The sequence below is a fragment of the Eschrichtius robustus genome, chromosome 19 (genome assembly GCF_028021215.1).
Source record: "Eschrichtius robustus isolate mEscRob2 chromosome 19, mEscRob2.pri, whole genome shotgun sequence".
Classification (NCBI taxonomy): Eukaryota; Metazoa; Chordata; class Mammalia; order Artiodactyla; family Eschrichtiidae; genus Eschrichtius; species Eschrichtius robustus.
In genome coordinates, this window is record NC_090842.1 from 48,560,651 (window position 1) to 48,573,963 (window position 13,313).

The 13,313-nt window shown below is 49.8% G+C and overlaps 1 protein-coding gene across 2 annotated transcripts; it reads left to right on the forward strand.

The window, feature by feature from the left end:
- Positions 1–964: 964 nt before the first annotated feature.
- Positions 965–9,877, forward strand: POP4 (POP4 homolog, ribonuclease P/MRP subunit). Of its 2 annotated transcripts, XM_068528949.1 has the most exons (7): positions 965–1,200; positions 2,934–2,986; positions 4,648–4,871; positions 6,260–6,337; positions 6,517–6,578; positions 8,269–8,370; positions 9,347–9,877. In XM_068528949.1, exons 1-7 carry the CDS (start codon positions 1,194–1,196, stop codon positions 9,481–9,483), a joined length of 663 nt encoding a protein of 220 aa, XP_068385050.1. In that variant the 5' UTR covers positions 965–1,193; the 3' UTR covers positions 9,484–9,877. The 2 variants fall into 2 exon arrangements, with proteins under 2 accessions (XP_068385050.1, XP_068385052.1); XM_068528951.1 differs by lacking the exon at positions 6,260–6,337.
- The last annotated feature ends 3,436 nt before the right edge of the window (positions 9,878–13,313 follow it).

The following is a 13,313-nucleotide window of genomic DNA, read 5'->3' on the forward strand; positions in this document are numbered from 1 at the left end:
CAAGTGCAATATGTTTTGGTTTAAAAGTTGTGTTTCAGTTGTGATGGTAATATACATATAAGGTAAATGCTAGACAAGTCACTCAATTTCAGGGCCTGCAGTCTTATGTTTAAGATCAAAATGGCACAAGGTCACCACCACTTAAGAAACTTAAGTCAATGTTTCTCAAACTAGGATGCGTGGACATACTCCCAGGGTTCCCTGAGAAATTTTTTTTCTTTAAAAGGAGTTTATACCACACTGAAAGGTGAGAACCACTAGCTTAGAATACAAACCATATTGCTTTTCTTTCCCGAGCAGCACCCTGCCCATGCCCAGCACTCAGTAAAAGTTAAGGCTGCACAGTTCTGTGCAGCATCGGGTCTCATCTAAGAGGTCTCCACCAGGCCTTGCAGGCACACTTCTTGAACCCTTCCCCAGGGCAACGAGAATCAATTCCTTGCCTTTTATCTTACTGACAGAAACTAATATGCCGGGTCTCAAGAAAACTTTCAGAGATTATCAAGTCCAACCCCACTCACACAGTTCACGGGAAAAGTGAGGCCCAGAGATGGGAAGTGCCTTAAGCGAGATGACACAGCTAGCTAGCAGCAGAGACAAAACAAGAACGTAAGCCTCCTATCCCAACTTCAGTGCCTCGGCTGACGTGTGGAGAGCACGATTAGGGATCGCACAGACCTCATTCCCACCACCCTCCCCATCCCATGTTCACCCTCCCCTGGTCCCCAACCTCCCTCTGTCCTCTCCAAGTCGACTCGCCTCGCTCTATTCCAGGCCTTCACAAGCATTCCACACTCCCCAACTCCAACCCTACTGCTTCTGGCCTTCCCTCGCTTACAAAACACACACTGAGAGAGCCCCAGCACGGAGAGACAGTTTCAGAACCCGGAGTAATCCTCCGCGCTGCGGAGTCCGCTCCGAGGCGCATGCGCCACCCTAAGTCGGAGCGCGTCGGTGACGTCACGGACAGCGCCATCCTCGAGCTTGGAGCTTGTGGCTCCTGATGCCGGTAGGAGCGTGTCAGTCTGTCAGCTTAGATTACCGCGCGACTTCGGGCACAAGGAACCCCTCCACCACAAACTTTGACGAGAGAGGCTGTGGTGGTCGAGGGCTGCTGAAGAAAGTAGAGAGAGGTAGAGAGTGAGCGACGCCTGGAGAAGACGTCAACAGAGCGCACCGGAAGCGGTCCGAGAATGAACAGTAAGCCGTGTTGAGGGTCACGAAATTGGAGAGGGGTGGGATGTTAAAGAGTCGGAGACTAGGTGTAGATACTGGTGGGTGAAAAGGGTCGCTGCGGAGTCCGAACGGATCTGCTGTGGAAATTGTCCCGCCTTACCTAAGTGTAACTGTGGCCCGGAGTCCCGGTTGGCCTGCCTAGTCTCTGAACTATGTCAGAGCTGGCGGCAGGTTCTCTCCGGGGGCTGCTCAGTAGCAGTGAGTGGTGCTAGAGGTCGGCCCAAGGCCTTGGTACGACTTGGTCACTATCTCCCTCTTGGCGTGGTCAAGGCCCTGTTCCTCTCTGCAACTCGGTTTCCCCTTTTGTAAGGTACTGATAATGATGCCTGCCCAGCCTGCTATTCTGTGAATCACCCTTGTCTGGTGTAAAGCGCAGGGAGCGTGCTGGGGATTGATGCCACTAGCCCAAAGCTTTGAGAGTTGAGCAGAGGTGTGCCAAGGAGGGGAGCAAGCACCCAGGGCATTTAGAGGCAGGGGCATGACACCGTTAAAACTGGATTTTGAGTTCCACCTCTGCCACTCCCTACCTATGTGATCAAGTTAAGTGTCTCAGCATATTTTAACTTCAATTTTCTCAGTGCATACTAGGAATAATAACTCCTTTAAAGGATTGTTCAGAAAGTATAATGAGATAAAATATATGTAGCTTTTAATCAGGGGCATGGCAAGCAATGAGGGCTCAATAACTGTTAAGGTGTCTATTGTTATAGGAAATAAAAGACTTCTGGGTCTAATGCAAGGCACCTGTGACAGGTACAGAGTCATTCCTGGGGTCCAAGCCCTGCAAGTTGCTCTCTACAGACAGGTTTTAATCCCTGTCTTCCATCTGAGAGAGAACCAGACTCTATATAAAACTTGTAACCACTTTGGTTTGCTGGTTCAAATGTACTCAGGGAAGCACAGTAGAGCTGGGATGGAATTTATAGACCGTGAACCAAATTTTCTAGTCTTTGGCCCTTAAACCAGGCCTTTGTCTCATTCTTATTACATTCACACCCATATTCTGTCCCCAGTGCCATGGTTTTCTTCTTCAGACAAATTAAGAAACAGGAGTGTGAGTTTTTAAAGGTTAAAACCACATTGAGCAATGTGTATTTTGAGCTTGAAGAAAGATCTACTGTATTTTATCAGTTTAGGACACCATCAATTGTATAATACATCTCAGTTTCGTAGATATTAAAATGTGAAGAGTCTTTTTTAAACATCTAACAGTAAACAAAATGTAATAGTTCCAACTATCTTCATCCTGGAAAGCCCTGTCACATAACTTTTAAATGAGTTACATCATTAGACTTCTAGAGCAACTGCTCAGCCTCCTAACCTGTGGTATTTTAAACCAGGGCAACTCTTAAGTATCATCTGCTGAGCTTCAGTAGCATCTGAGAACTTGTTAGAAATGCAGGATCTGAGAGTGGGGCCCAAGAATCTACATTTTAATAAGTTCCCAGAGATTCTGACACACATTCATGTTTGAGAAGCACTATTTTAAAGCACACCATTGGAACTTCTAGCACAGATGTGGCTGGAGGGTAGGGCAAGAGGCATCCAAGAAAGCTTTGAAGCTGTGCTCATTGTATTACCCCCATCTTCTGTCTCTGAATAAGCATAGTTATTTTCATAGTTATAAAAGTCTTAGGTCTTATAGCCATAGCCAACAGAGTTGATCATTTCGTGTTTGTCTTTTTTAAATCCCCCAGGTGTGATCTACCACGCCTTTTCTCAGAAAGAGGCAAAAGAGTTCGACATTCAGGTACAGTGCTTGGCAGGAGGTCTGGGAGCAACAGAGGTGATGACAAAGATGGCTCAGTGGCTTCTTAACTGTTAGTGCTGTTTTAGATGTCCTTTCCCACATTTCATTCCTCACGTTTCCAGCAGACATGTTAGGCTTAATCAAGGTTTGTTGTTCTGCTGGCCTCCTTTCCCATTATACCAGAGTCAAGTTTGGTTAACTGGGGTTTCTTGATCTGTGTCATCTCCCACTGTGTAGGGGACACTAGGCTATGCTCACCTGACACCTGCTGTGGCAAGCACTGTCATTTGACCTTGTTACTGTGCCCCTTTCACTCCCGAAGAGGGCAGTCAGATCACATTTCGTAAGTGTAATTGATGGATCGTATCTGGGTGCTACAAACATTCTTTGTCAGTTTGGCAGAAGCTTCACTGGTGACTCATAATGAGGGAGTTGCTTTTGAAATCAAGATTTTGAAAGACTGATACACCTTAATTTGGCTTCTCCATGAAAGATGGGCCACTTAGGTATTTAAAGAATCAAATGTCTTCTTATAGTAATAATACTGATAATAATGAATTTTTACTTTCTAAAAGTACAAAGCTGAAGCTGACTGCCCTCCTTACCATGGGATACCATGAAGAGCGTGTGTATCACATCCTTATCCCCACCTCCCACCCATCCACGTGCCTGCTTCTGCCCATGAAATGAGAGCTTGATTACTATTGACACATTAGCCGCAAGGTGTTTGCAGCCCAGTTAGTGCAACAAAGGTCCAGGAAATGGCCCCGTCAAGAGGGAGGACCTCAGTAGACTGTGCTCCCCAGGGCTATGGCAAACATGAGGGCAAAGCATCCGAATAAGGAATAGACTGGTGGAACTCCAACTTGAGAAACAGTGATGCTTGTTCTTTCAAGAATTACACACAATTTATGATAGTTACTTTGCCCAGAAGTCCTCTGTAAGTGCAGGTGCTCAGTCACAGTCATGTGATGCTCTGCTCTATGTGGAAAAGAGTGAACACATGGGGCTAAGACACGCCGACAGTTTATTTCTTCAAGTGATGCCAGAGCAGACCAGGAAAATAGCCATGCTGCATCCACAGGCTGGAAGCTCAAGTAAAGAGTATTACGATATGGCCGCAACGTCAAAATCCCTACCTGCTGCGGCTGGGCCCACCCTGGAGTGCTTGGTTATGCCGTTTTTCCTAGTGTTGGGGTCATTTCCTTCAAGGCCATAGCCTGGCTCTACTCTGAGCTTGCCTTCATCTGATCATGACAGTTTAAATACCGTTGTCATACATTTCTCAAGGATGAGAGAAGTCTTTTATTCCAGAGGTAATGTTTTTTTTTGTTTGTTTTGCTTTAATTTTTTCGTTGTTGTTTTTTGTTTTGTTTTGTTTTTATTCTCAGAATAACCTCAGAGAGCAGGGTAGGAGGTTGGAGTTTGACGTGGCTGTTTTGTGTGGCAGTTACGAATTGGCATTTGAATGTGACTTTCACATCTGGCCAGCTGGGGGTAGCAAACACGCAGCAGATGAGAGGCTGTGTGAGCCTCAGTGGGTAGATAGGTGGGTCAGTGAACGCGGCCCATCTGCTGTTGCAGCGGTGTGGGGGAGGGCCTAGGGGTCTGGGTAGCCCCAACCAGAGCTGTGAGCACCACATCATCTTGTCCTCATGCAGCACTCAGGAACCCAGCGGGCCGAGGCCTTTGTGAGGGCCTTCCTGAAGCGGAGCATGCCCCACATGAGCCAGCAAGCCCAGGAGGACCACCTGCAACGCAAGGCCGTTGTTCTGGAGTACTTCACTCACCGGAAGCAGAAGGAAAAGAAAAAGAAATCTAAAGGCCTCTCTGCCAAGCAGAGGAGGGAGCTGCGGCTCTTCGACATTAATCCAGAGCAACAGAGGTATGGCAAGCCTTTCCTGCCTTTCCACCCCAGAGACTTAATCTTCCTTGTGTTGAGTATGGACTTGGGAAGCTAGGTAGCCCCTGCTCTGCTTAAGCTAAGAGAGCCTCTCCCACTTCTGCCACAAGGGGGCAGGCTTCCTTTACCAATTCGGACTGTTTGGGTTTGGCTTTTCTGCTTGGCTTCTGTCCTGTCCTTAACTAATAAGACCAGTGCCATAAGCCATGGGCAACAGACCTATTTGTCTTTCAGTTTCCTTAGAAAAAGAGGAACTGATATTTCTTAACATATATCTCTTTGTAGCTTCTAATAGCACTAGACAGAATCACCCATTGGGGTCTTATTGCCAAAGAACGTGCTGCCCACATGTTTCAGAAGTTTCTGAAAGAGACACGTCACTCTCTGTGGGAGAACATGTTTCTCCCTCCAGCTGACACTCCATCCCTCCTTGGCCACGGTTCTGCATTTGCATGTCTTAGGACTGTTCCTATGCTTTTGCTCCAAGATCTGTAACCAGATAGCCTCCCACATCCCACAAGACAGAGTCTGTCACTTTGTTCATGGCCCCTCTCACAAAGTCAGCTGGGCTTTGGGAGGAGGAAGGGACTGCTGCCTGCCCCTGGTGTGCCTCGCCCGTGTCCCCACCAAGAGAGTCCACTTTGGGTTTGAGCCTGAGGTTCTCATTTCTCTAACCAGTAGCTTCGTTAAATGGACTCCCCGTGAAGCGCCAGGAAGGCCTGTTTGGGGTCGTCTCACCTGCTCCCTCTCCTTCACCCCGCCACTTCTCACTCATCCTCCAGACAGACCCTGTCACCTTGCACGGGGACTTATGACAACCAGCAACTCCTGCTTACTGAGGGCTTACTGGGTTCAGCTTCCTGTAACAGAAAACCTCAAAATAGCAGTGGCTTAAATAAGATGGAAGTTTATTTCTCTTGTGAAAAGAAGTCTAGATGAACACCATCCTGGGCTGGTGTGGTAGGCAGTTCCACAGCCATCAGACAACCAGGAGTGTAGCCCTGGGTGCATCCTTGCTGCTCCACCATTTGTAGTTGTTACTTCGTGGTCGAAGATGTCTGCTTGAGCGCCAGCTGTCATGCCTGCATCTAACCAGCAGGAAGGATGAAGGGGCAAAGGAAGGCAACGCCTTCCTCTTCTCATTAGCAAAAACTTAGCTTTGAGAGGGTTCTACCAGCGAGGAAACTAAGGTTTGAGAGGTGAAAGTACTGGATTTAGTGCAGTTATCGGGAGTAGAACTCGAATTTGCACCCAGACCCCAGTGATCCAGGTCATGGTCCTTGGCATCAAGCCAAGCTCTGTGCTCTTTGGATGTTATAATCCCAAGCTCACATTGCCTAACGTTTTACCTCTATCTGACTTTGCCACAGATACAGTCTTTTTCTCCCTCTACATGAACTCTGGAAACAGTACATCCGGGATCTGTGCAATGGTCTCAAACCAGACATGTGAGTTACAATTCTGAAGCCTTGCCCTTTGAGGCAGAGCCCGAGTCTTAGGATCATTGTAAATGCAGCTTTCGGAGCCTGCTATCAGCACTGCCTGGCTGCAGAAGTTTGTAGACCTGTTTACTTCTTTCAGAATCCATTTTCATGGTATACATTATGGGCTTTTGTTTACCTCGTAGGCAGCCACAGATGATTCAGGCCAAGCTTTTAAAGGCAGATCTTCACGGCGCTATTGTTTCAGGTAATTTGCCTAAGAGCACATCATCTGGATGCCCAAGCCATCATTCAGTGACAATTCCTTGCTATGTGGATATCCCTACATCGCCAGCACTTAGGGTGGATGATGACTATGGCTGTCTTAGCCAATTCTGGCCACTTGTTGGATACTCTAAATGGCCTCTGTGTACCTTCTCCACACAGAAGACCCCTGCTGGTATCCCAAAGGACACGGCAGCTGCTGGCACTCACCCACAACCTGGTATCTTGAACAGCCCCATGGTTTTAAATGTCGGCTATGGACCAACAGTTCCCAAGTTGTCATCTCCAGCACAGACCTTACCCTTGAACTCCTTGAATTCAACTGTCTACTGGACATAGCCACCCAGACGTGCAGTAGACACTGTAAACTATACTTATCCAAAACAGAACTCTGGGCCTCTCCTCAGATCAGCCCCTCCCCTGGCCTTCATCATCTCAGTTGCCACTGAGAATCACCTTTAGTAATACCACTGAGTACTACTGAGTGCCACTAATATAGTGCCACTGTTTACCCAGGTTGTTCAAGCCAAAAACCTGGGAGGTATCCACATTTCTTCTTTCCTAATTGCCTACCTCCAATCCATTAGCACGTCCTAACACCCAAATCTAAGCCACCACCATCTCCCCTGGATTACTGCAAAGCTGCCTAACCCTCTCCCTGCTGACACACTGCTCCTCCCCTGACCAGGCAGCCAGAGTGAAGATTCTACAACAGAAATCAAGTTGTGTCCCTTCTGCCTCCTTACTGTGGTCTAAACAGCCTGTCCAAACTCCTTGGGCACAGGTCTAACCATACTGGCCTGCTTTCTGCTTCTCACCAGGCCTGGCCCTGCCACAGGGTCTTAGCATTTGCTTCTTCCCTCTACCCAGAGAATTCTGTGTGCTCAGAGACTGATTCTTTCTCATTATTCAGGTCCCTACTCAGATGTCACTTCCCAGGGGTCTACCATAGCTAAAGATGACCCCCCACCCCATTACCCTGCCCTTGTTTTTTTCATAGCACTCATCACTATCAGAAAATACAGTTGTCTGATTTGGTGCACATTACCCCTCCCCCTATTAGAACAGCAGCTTCGTGAGAGCAGGACTTACTACTGTGCCCAGCACCTACCTAGGACAGTGCCAGACACATAGGAGGCGTTCAGTGAATGTGTATTGACTACACTGGGGGATGGGTTGGGGGAGGTGAGAGGCCTGCTGCCTGTGGTGGCAGCTCACTGCTGCGTGGCCTATAGTGGGCTCCCATTCTGTCCAGAATTCAGGAGGTTCTGGGAAGACCATGATGAACAGGCGTTCATTCAGGTCCTGTAAGTGAGGCTTGGCCCTGCCAGAGCAACCCGACTGTGGGCCTTGGTGGTGCTAGATACACGTGTGACCTCTTGGCTCCAGAATCCTGCCCAGGACCCCTGTGGCAGCAGGCCTTCCAGAGGACACCATATCAGAGCACAGAGGCTGTAAAGCCACCGCCAAGAGATTGGGAAGCCTAGGTTCTCATCCCACTTGGTCGCTGCCCAGCCAAGGAGCCTCCACCTCACCCTGCCCCTGTGGGTGGTCTTTCTTCCTCTGCTGGCTCAAGGTTGGGACCAGAACCCACAGCCCCCGCAGGCCTGGCTGCCTGTGGCTCCCCTAACACCACAGAGGCCTGAGCCCTGAACCACCCTTTTCCTTTGCAGTTACAAAATCCAAATGCCCCTCCTATGTGGGCGTTACAGGAATCCTTCTACAGGAAACAAAGCACATTTTCAAAATTATCACTAAAGAAGACCGCCTGAAAGGTACGTAACTGGATCGCCGTGGGCTGTGGCCTCCCCAGCCGATTTGTCGGCCCTTTCCTCATGGCTCTAAAGCTCAGTTTGGCCTTTCAAGTCAGCACAGATTGTAGGTACCTGCTGACCTTACATTCCAAGCCTGCAGAGACCGTCCAGCACCCAGGGCTCTCCCTGAGGTACTCATGAGCCCAGCCAGCAGCCTTGGCCGGATGTGATCAAGGGAAGGAAGGGCTGCTTGTCTGTGCCTCCAGACACCTAGGTCTGTTTCCAGGACTGGGACCCTCCACCTGCCCAAAGGCTGCTGCCTCCCAGAGGATTGCAGCTAGACAGATAGCAGGGACGAAGCTAAGGTAGCGCCTGCCCCTGGAGTTCCCAGAGCCAGCGCCCTTGGTGGTGATTCTCTGGGTTCCAGGGAAGCAAGTGCAAGCTCATCTGCCTGGTGTGCTAGAGCTCACTGCTCTGGCAGAGATGAGCAGCCAGTCTGTCAGGATTTCCACACCCCCTCCTTGCCCATGAATCCAGCGGGAGGTTTTTGTTCCTTTAATTTTTTGAAGCTTGGTTTTCTTGTTGCTTTGTTCCATTCCCCTCTATATTCTTCTGCTCTCATTTTAAACCTCAGAAAGTGGTGTACAGGTTTCCTCAGTAAGCATAAAGCCATGAGTCCATCTGAAAGTTATGCGGCAAGACCTGTTTCTGGCAGTTTTTCTGGGGGTTTCTGGTTTTGGGAGTTTGGTTCATAGCCTTTGACCTGGAAAACTAGGTGTTGAGTTATATTTAAAATGTGAATAAATTGGCCTTTTGGCAGAATAATCCCCTTTAATCTTGGTGCTGTTACCTTTGTGAGTTCCTCCATTTCTTATTATCTTTTCCTATTAGCTTGTTGTATTTTCTAATACAAACATCTTGGGAATAATAGTCTCCACAAAAGTGAACTTACTGCCAGGATTTTTTCCCTCATCCTTTTTCTCCTGCTTTTTTTTAGTTATCCCCAAGCTAAACTGTGTGTTCACTGTGGAGATCGATGGCTTTATTTCCTACATTTATGGGAGCAAATTCCAGCTGCGGTCAAGCGAGCGGTCTGCGAAGAAGTTCAAAGCAAAGGGAACAATTGACCTGTGAGCTCTTCCTGCCTAAGGGAATCGTTTATGACAGCGAAAAACTGGAAACAACCTGAATTACCCATCTTTCAGGGAGGAGATGGTCAGGCCAGTTCTGGTTATAGACCACCTCCAGCCGGTCTAAATCAGAGTTAAGGACGTTTAATCATCTGGGAAGAAGCACACTGTACTGAGCACAGAAGTCAGAGGCCACAGGGATGTGTCTTTATAGATGCTCTTGTTTTTGTATTGCTCCCATGGACAGAAAAGATTGGCAGAAAACACCAGAATTAACACAGGTTGACTTGAATAGTGAGTTTATTTGGTTTTTCTTTTTCATACTTTTCAGTGTTTTCAGAATGTTCTATGATGAATGAGTTGTTTATGTGATAATAAAATATGCATGTGGGCATGAACAGGCTACAGGAGTGATTCCTGCAGCACCGCCAGGATGGAAGGGAAGGGGAAGCCCGAGCTGTGCCTGGCTCGTGCCTTTACTTTTGCTCTGTCATCAGGCACCGTGTCTCACTAGTTCAGTGGTGCCCTGCTTCTTTGATACATCACTTTAAATCATGCCTGCTGTCGAACTCTTTGACCTGAGGTTTACTTTGCTGCTTCAAGAAAGTTGAAGAGGAATGAGTGGTGAAGTTGCTTAGTGACTTAGGGCCCATTCAGGAGTTCGAATTGAGGTGGACCACAACGGCAGAATGCCGGGCCTAGGTGTGCTTATTGAAGCTTGTTCCAGTATATGGAGCTTAAGCCTACAAGAGTGTTCTCAATTCCTGAGTCTGTTAGACTCCAAAGGAAGGTGGGCTGAAGGGAAAATAAGACTGGAGCTCTTCCCAAGGCCTAACCTACTAGGAAAGCCTGAGTCCCCAGCAGTGGCACCTTAGTTGACGTCTTAGTCCCATTTTTGCTGCTGGAAGCCGTGGCTCTGCAGGCTCTGCAGTCTGACCCTAGCCCTCTGGGCAGTGTGCCTGTGGGCCAGTAGACGGGCCCTTCTGCGCAGGGCCTGAGTACAGACTGGCCGAATGAGGACGGGGTGGGGACCAGACTTCCAGGGTCTGCTACCAGGAAAGCTACATGGCTCAGAAGGCCCTATCACCCCTTTCTTTTGAGAAGCAAGTGTTTGCTGACCAACAGGGTGAGGGCAGAAGCATTCCTGGCGACAAACTGGCAGCAAATTCATGTGCTTTTTGTTCCGCACCAAGAGAAGCAGCAATGCCAGAGGCTTCACTGTGTCAGCATTTTGTGCTCAGACTCCACACTGGACGAGAAACACCACAGTGGAGGGGAGAGCGTAAACACTGACTTCACATTATTGGAGGAGAGCAAGAAGACCTAGCGGTGCCTCTGCACCTCCCGAAGGCTGAGCGTGCCCAGGGTCTCCCACGGACGTGCCCGGCGGCTCGATCCCGCTTCCGTCTGTGCATGGTGTCCCTCACTTACCAGGGGGGTCTGAGTCTCCTTGGGTGCTCTCCCCAGTCTAGCCATCACTGCCTGTGATTGGGAGCTCAAGTCCCAGCACCACCTCAGACAGGGCAGCCTGACCCAGTGACAGCCCTCGGGTGTGACCACAAGGTCACTCGTACTCAGAGCACTCGTTCGCCCAAGGCCTCACAGCCTGAGACAGGTAGAGCTGGGATTTGAATCCCATAGTCTAGCTCCAGAGCCACGGGTGGCCGCAAGGATGAGAAGATACTCCAAAGTGCATGACATGGTCCCTTTATTACCTGGGTTCCCACTGAGGGAATCTCTGGTCTTCCGTGTAATATGGCTTCTGTTCTTCTGGCTATCTGAAAGTGCCACACTGGTAACAGCATAGGTGCTATAATTTCCTAAACCCCACTGCTCTCACCCACCCCTCTGCAATGTAAAAGGCGGCCAATGTTGTGTAAATGTACAGTTGCTTTCCAGAAAAGTTGTTGGAACCAATTGCCATGTGAAATCTGTTTTTCATTTGGCGCAGACTCAAGTTTCCATGTGAGTGGCTGTTTAATTTGTAGACTTCTCTCCCCCTCCCCAGGGAGACTCGGTGAGAACGCTCACCTGCCACGAAGCTGCTGCTATGCATGTCTGTTTCTGGGACGCCCTGTTGTCCCCAGGCCCACTTAGCACTGGGTCCTGTGCTCCAAGGACCATGCCGTCCTCCCAGGCAGAGGAGGGGGTGAGGAGGGCGCAGGCCAGGCTGGGCCCTGGCTCTGAGTGAGCGTTCCCGATGAAGCTGCACTAATCTCTGCATAGGGAAGCACACAGGGCTGGCCGTGTCCCCATGGCTGTGACACAGGGCTTGTCATGGAGAGCGGTGTGGTACTCTGCAGTCCAGTCTCTCCCATCTCCACTGCCCAGGGAGCAGGACCCCAGCAGAGCTGGGGCCTTTGACATGTAGGATACCTGTGAGACACAGCTAAATTCGCCTTGTGTGTAAACCTTCATGCCCGGGAGAACTCTGACCCAGAGAGGCCCGTGTAGCAGCAGAATGGTTAACACCTCAGGACAGGATGGAGGAGGCCACGGGGTCAGGAGACATCAGTCCAGTGACCCACTGTTCCCCAAAGAGCGAGTGGGCCCCAGGCCCTTTACATCCCCCAGGGCCAGCTCTGTGGAGGACGCAGCCGCACTGTAGCGCCTGCAGAGGACAGATCAGAGCCTCTAGGGCAGGAAAAGAGTGAAGCACCTGGAGGGTAAGAGGGACATGATGGGCCATGGCTACTGTATTAGCCCAGCCTGCTGTAACAAAATACTGCAGGTGGTGACTTAATCAACAGACATTTCTTCTCTCACTGTTCTGGAGGCTGAAAGTCCAGGATTAAGGTGCTGTCAGGATTGCTGTCTGGGAAGAGCTTTCTCCTCGGCCACCTCACTGTGTCCTCAAATGGCCTTCTGTGTGCACTCAGGGGCGGGGGGGGTGGGGAATCTCTGGTGTCTCTTCCTTTCTTACAAGGACACCAGTCCTATGGAATTAAAGCCCCACCTTTATAACCTCATTTAATTTTAATTACCTCCTTAAGGGCCCAGGGCTTCAACATAGGAATTTGGAGGGAACATAATTCAGTCCGTAACAGCCATGGAGCTGTTCCAGCTGGGACAGACTAGTTGTGCCCCCCACCCTGACCCCCATCCTCGGACACTGGCCTGGCCTGGCCTTCCCACACCCCCATATGGAGTTCTTGGACCATTAGCCAGCTCACCCAGCCCAGCCGCTGGACCCTGAGCTCCCATCACCACAGGATTCTAGGACCTGCTCAGAGAACTTCAGTTCAGCTTCTCCCTCCAATACCAGGAGCCCTGAGGGGGCTAGGTTCCCTTACATTTCTGCAACGGCTGAAATCCTCTTCCCTCGCCCTCTTGTTGGGGCCAGGCACAGTCTGGTTGGGGAGGAAATGCACACACAGGTAGGCAGGGTGGGCAAGGGAGGCTCCCTGGAGGAGGCAGCTCTGGATCCAGGCAGCTGTGGGATGTGAGGAGTGTGGTCACACAGGCTCAGGGCAGGGGCCTGCAGGGCCAAGGTGGAGGACCCAGGAAATCTGCCTACAGGGCCCAGGGCCAACAAGAGGAGAGGCAAGAAGGGCTGTGGGACTATGGCTGCCAAACTCAGGAGACGCCTAGCTTATCAGTGGGAGGGGAGAGATGGCGAGAGCTGCTAGCAAAGTTCTAATCCATGGGGCAGAATGTGGAATTCTGCTGATCCAGTCACCCAGTTCTGAAGTCTTTTGACACTTGAGAGTGTCACCATCTGTCAAGTGTGGCCATGAGACTAGATCAGGGTTTCCCAAAGTTGTATTCTAGCACTTCCTGTACAAGAATCAGGATGCGTGTTAAAAGCAGCCAGATCCTGGGCTGCAATCAGTC

Excerpts from the sequence above, each read along its gene's own strand:
- POP4 (XM_068528949.1), top strand. Across the intron at positions 4,872-6,259 it reads ATTAATCCAGAGCAACAGAG|ATACAGTCTTTTTCTCCCTC; the intron begins GTATGGCAAGCC and ends ACTTTGCCACAG. Across the intron at positions 6,338-6,516 it reads AATGGTCTCAAACCAGACAT|GCAGCCACAGATGATTCAGG; the intron begins GTGAGTTACAAT and ends TTTACCTCGTAG.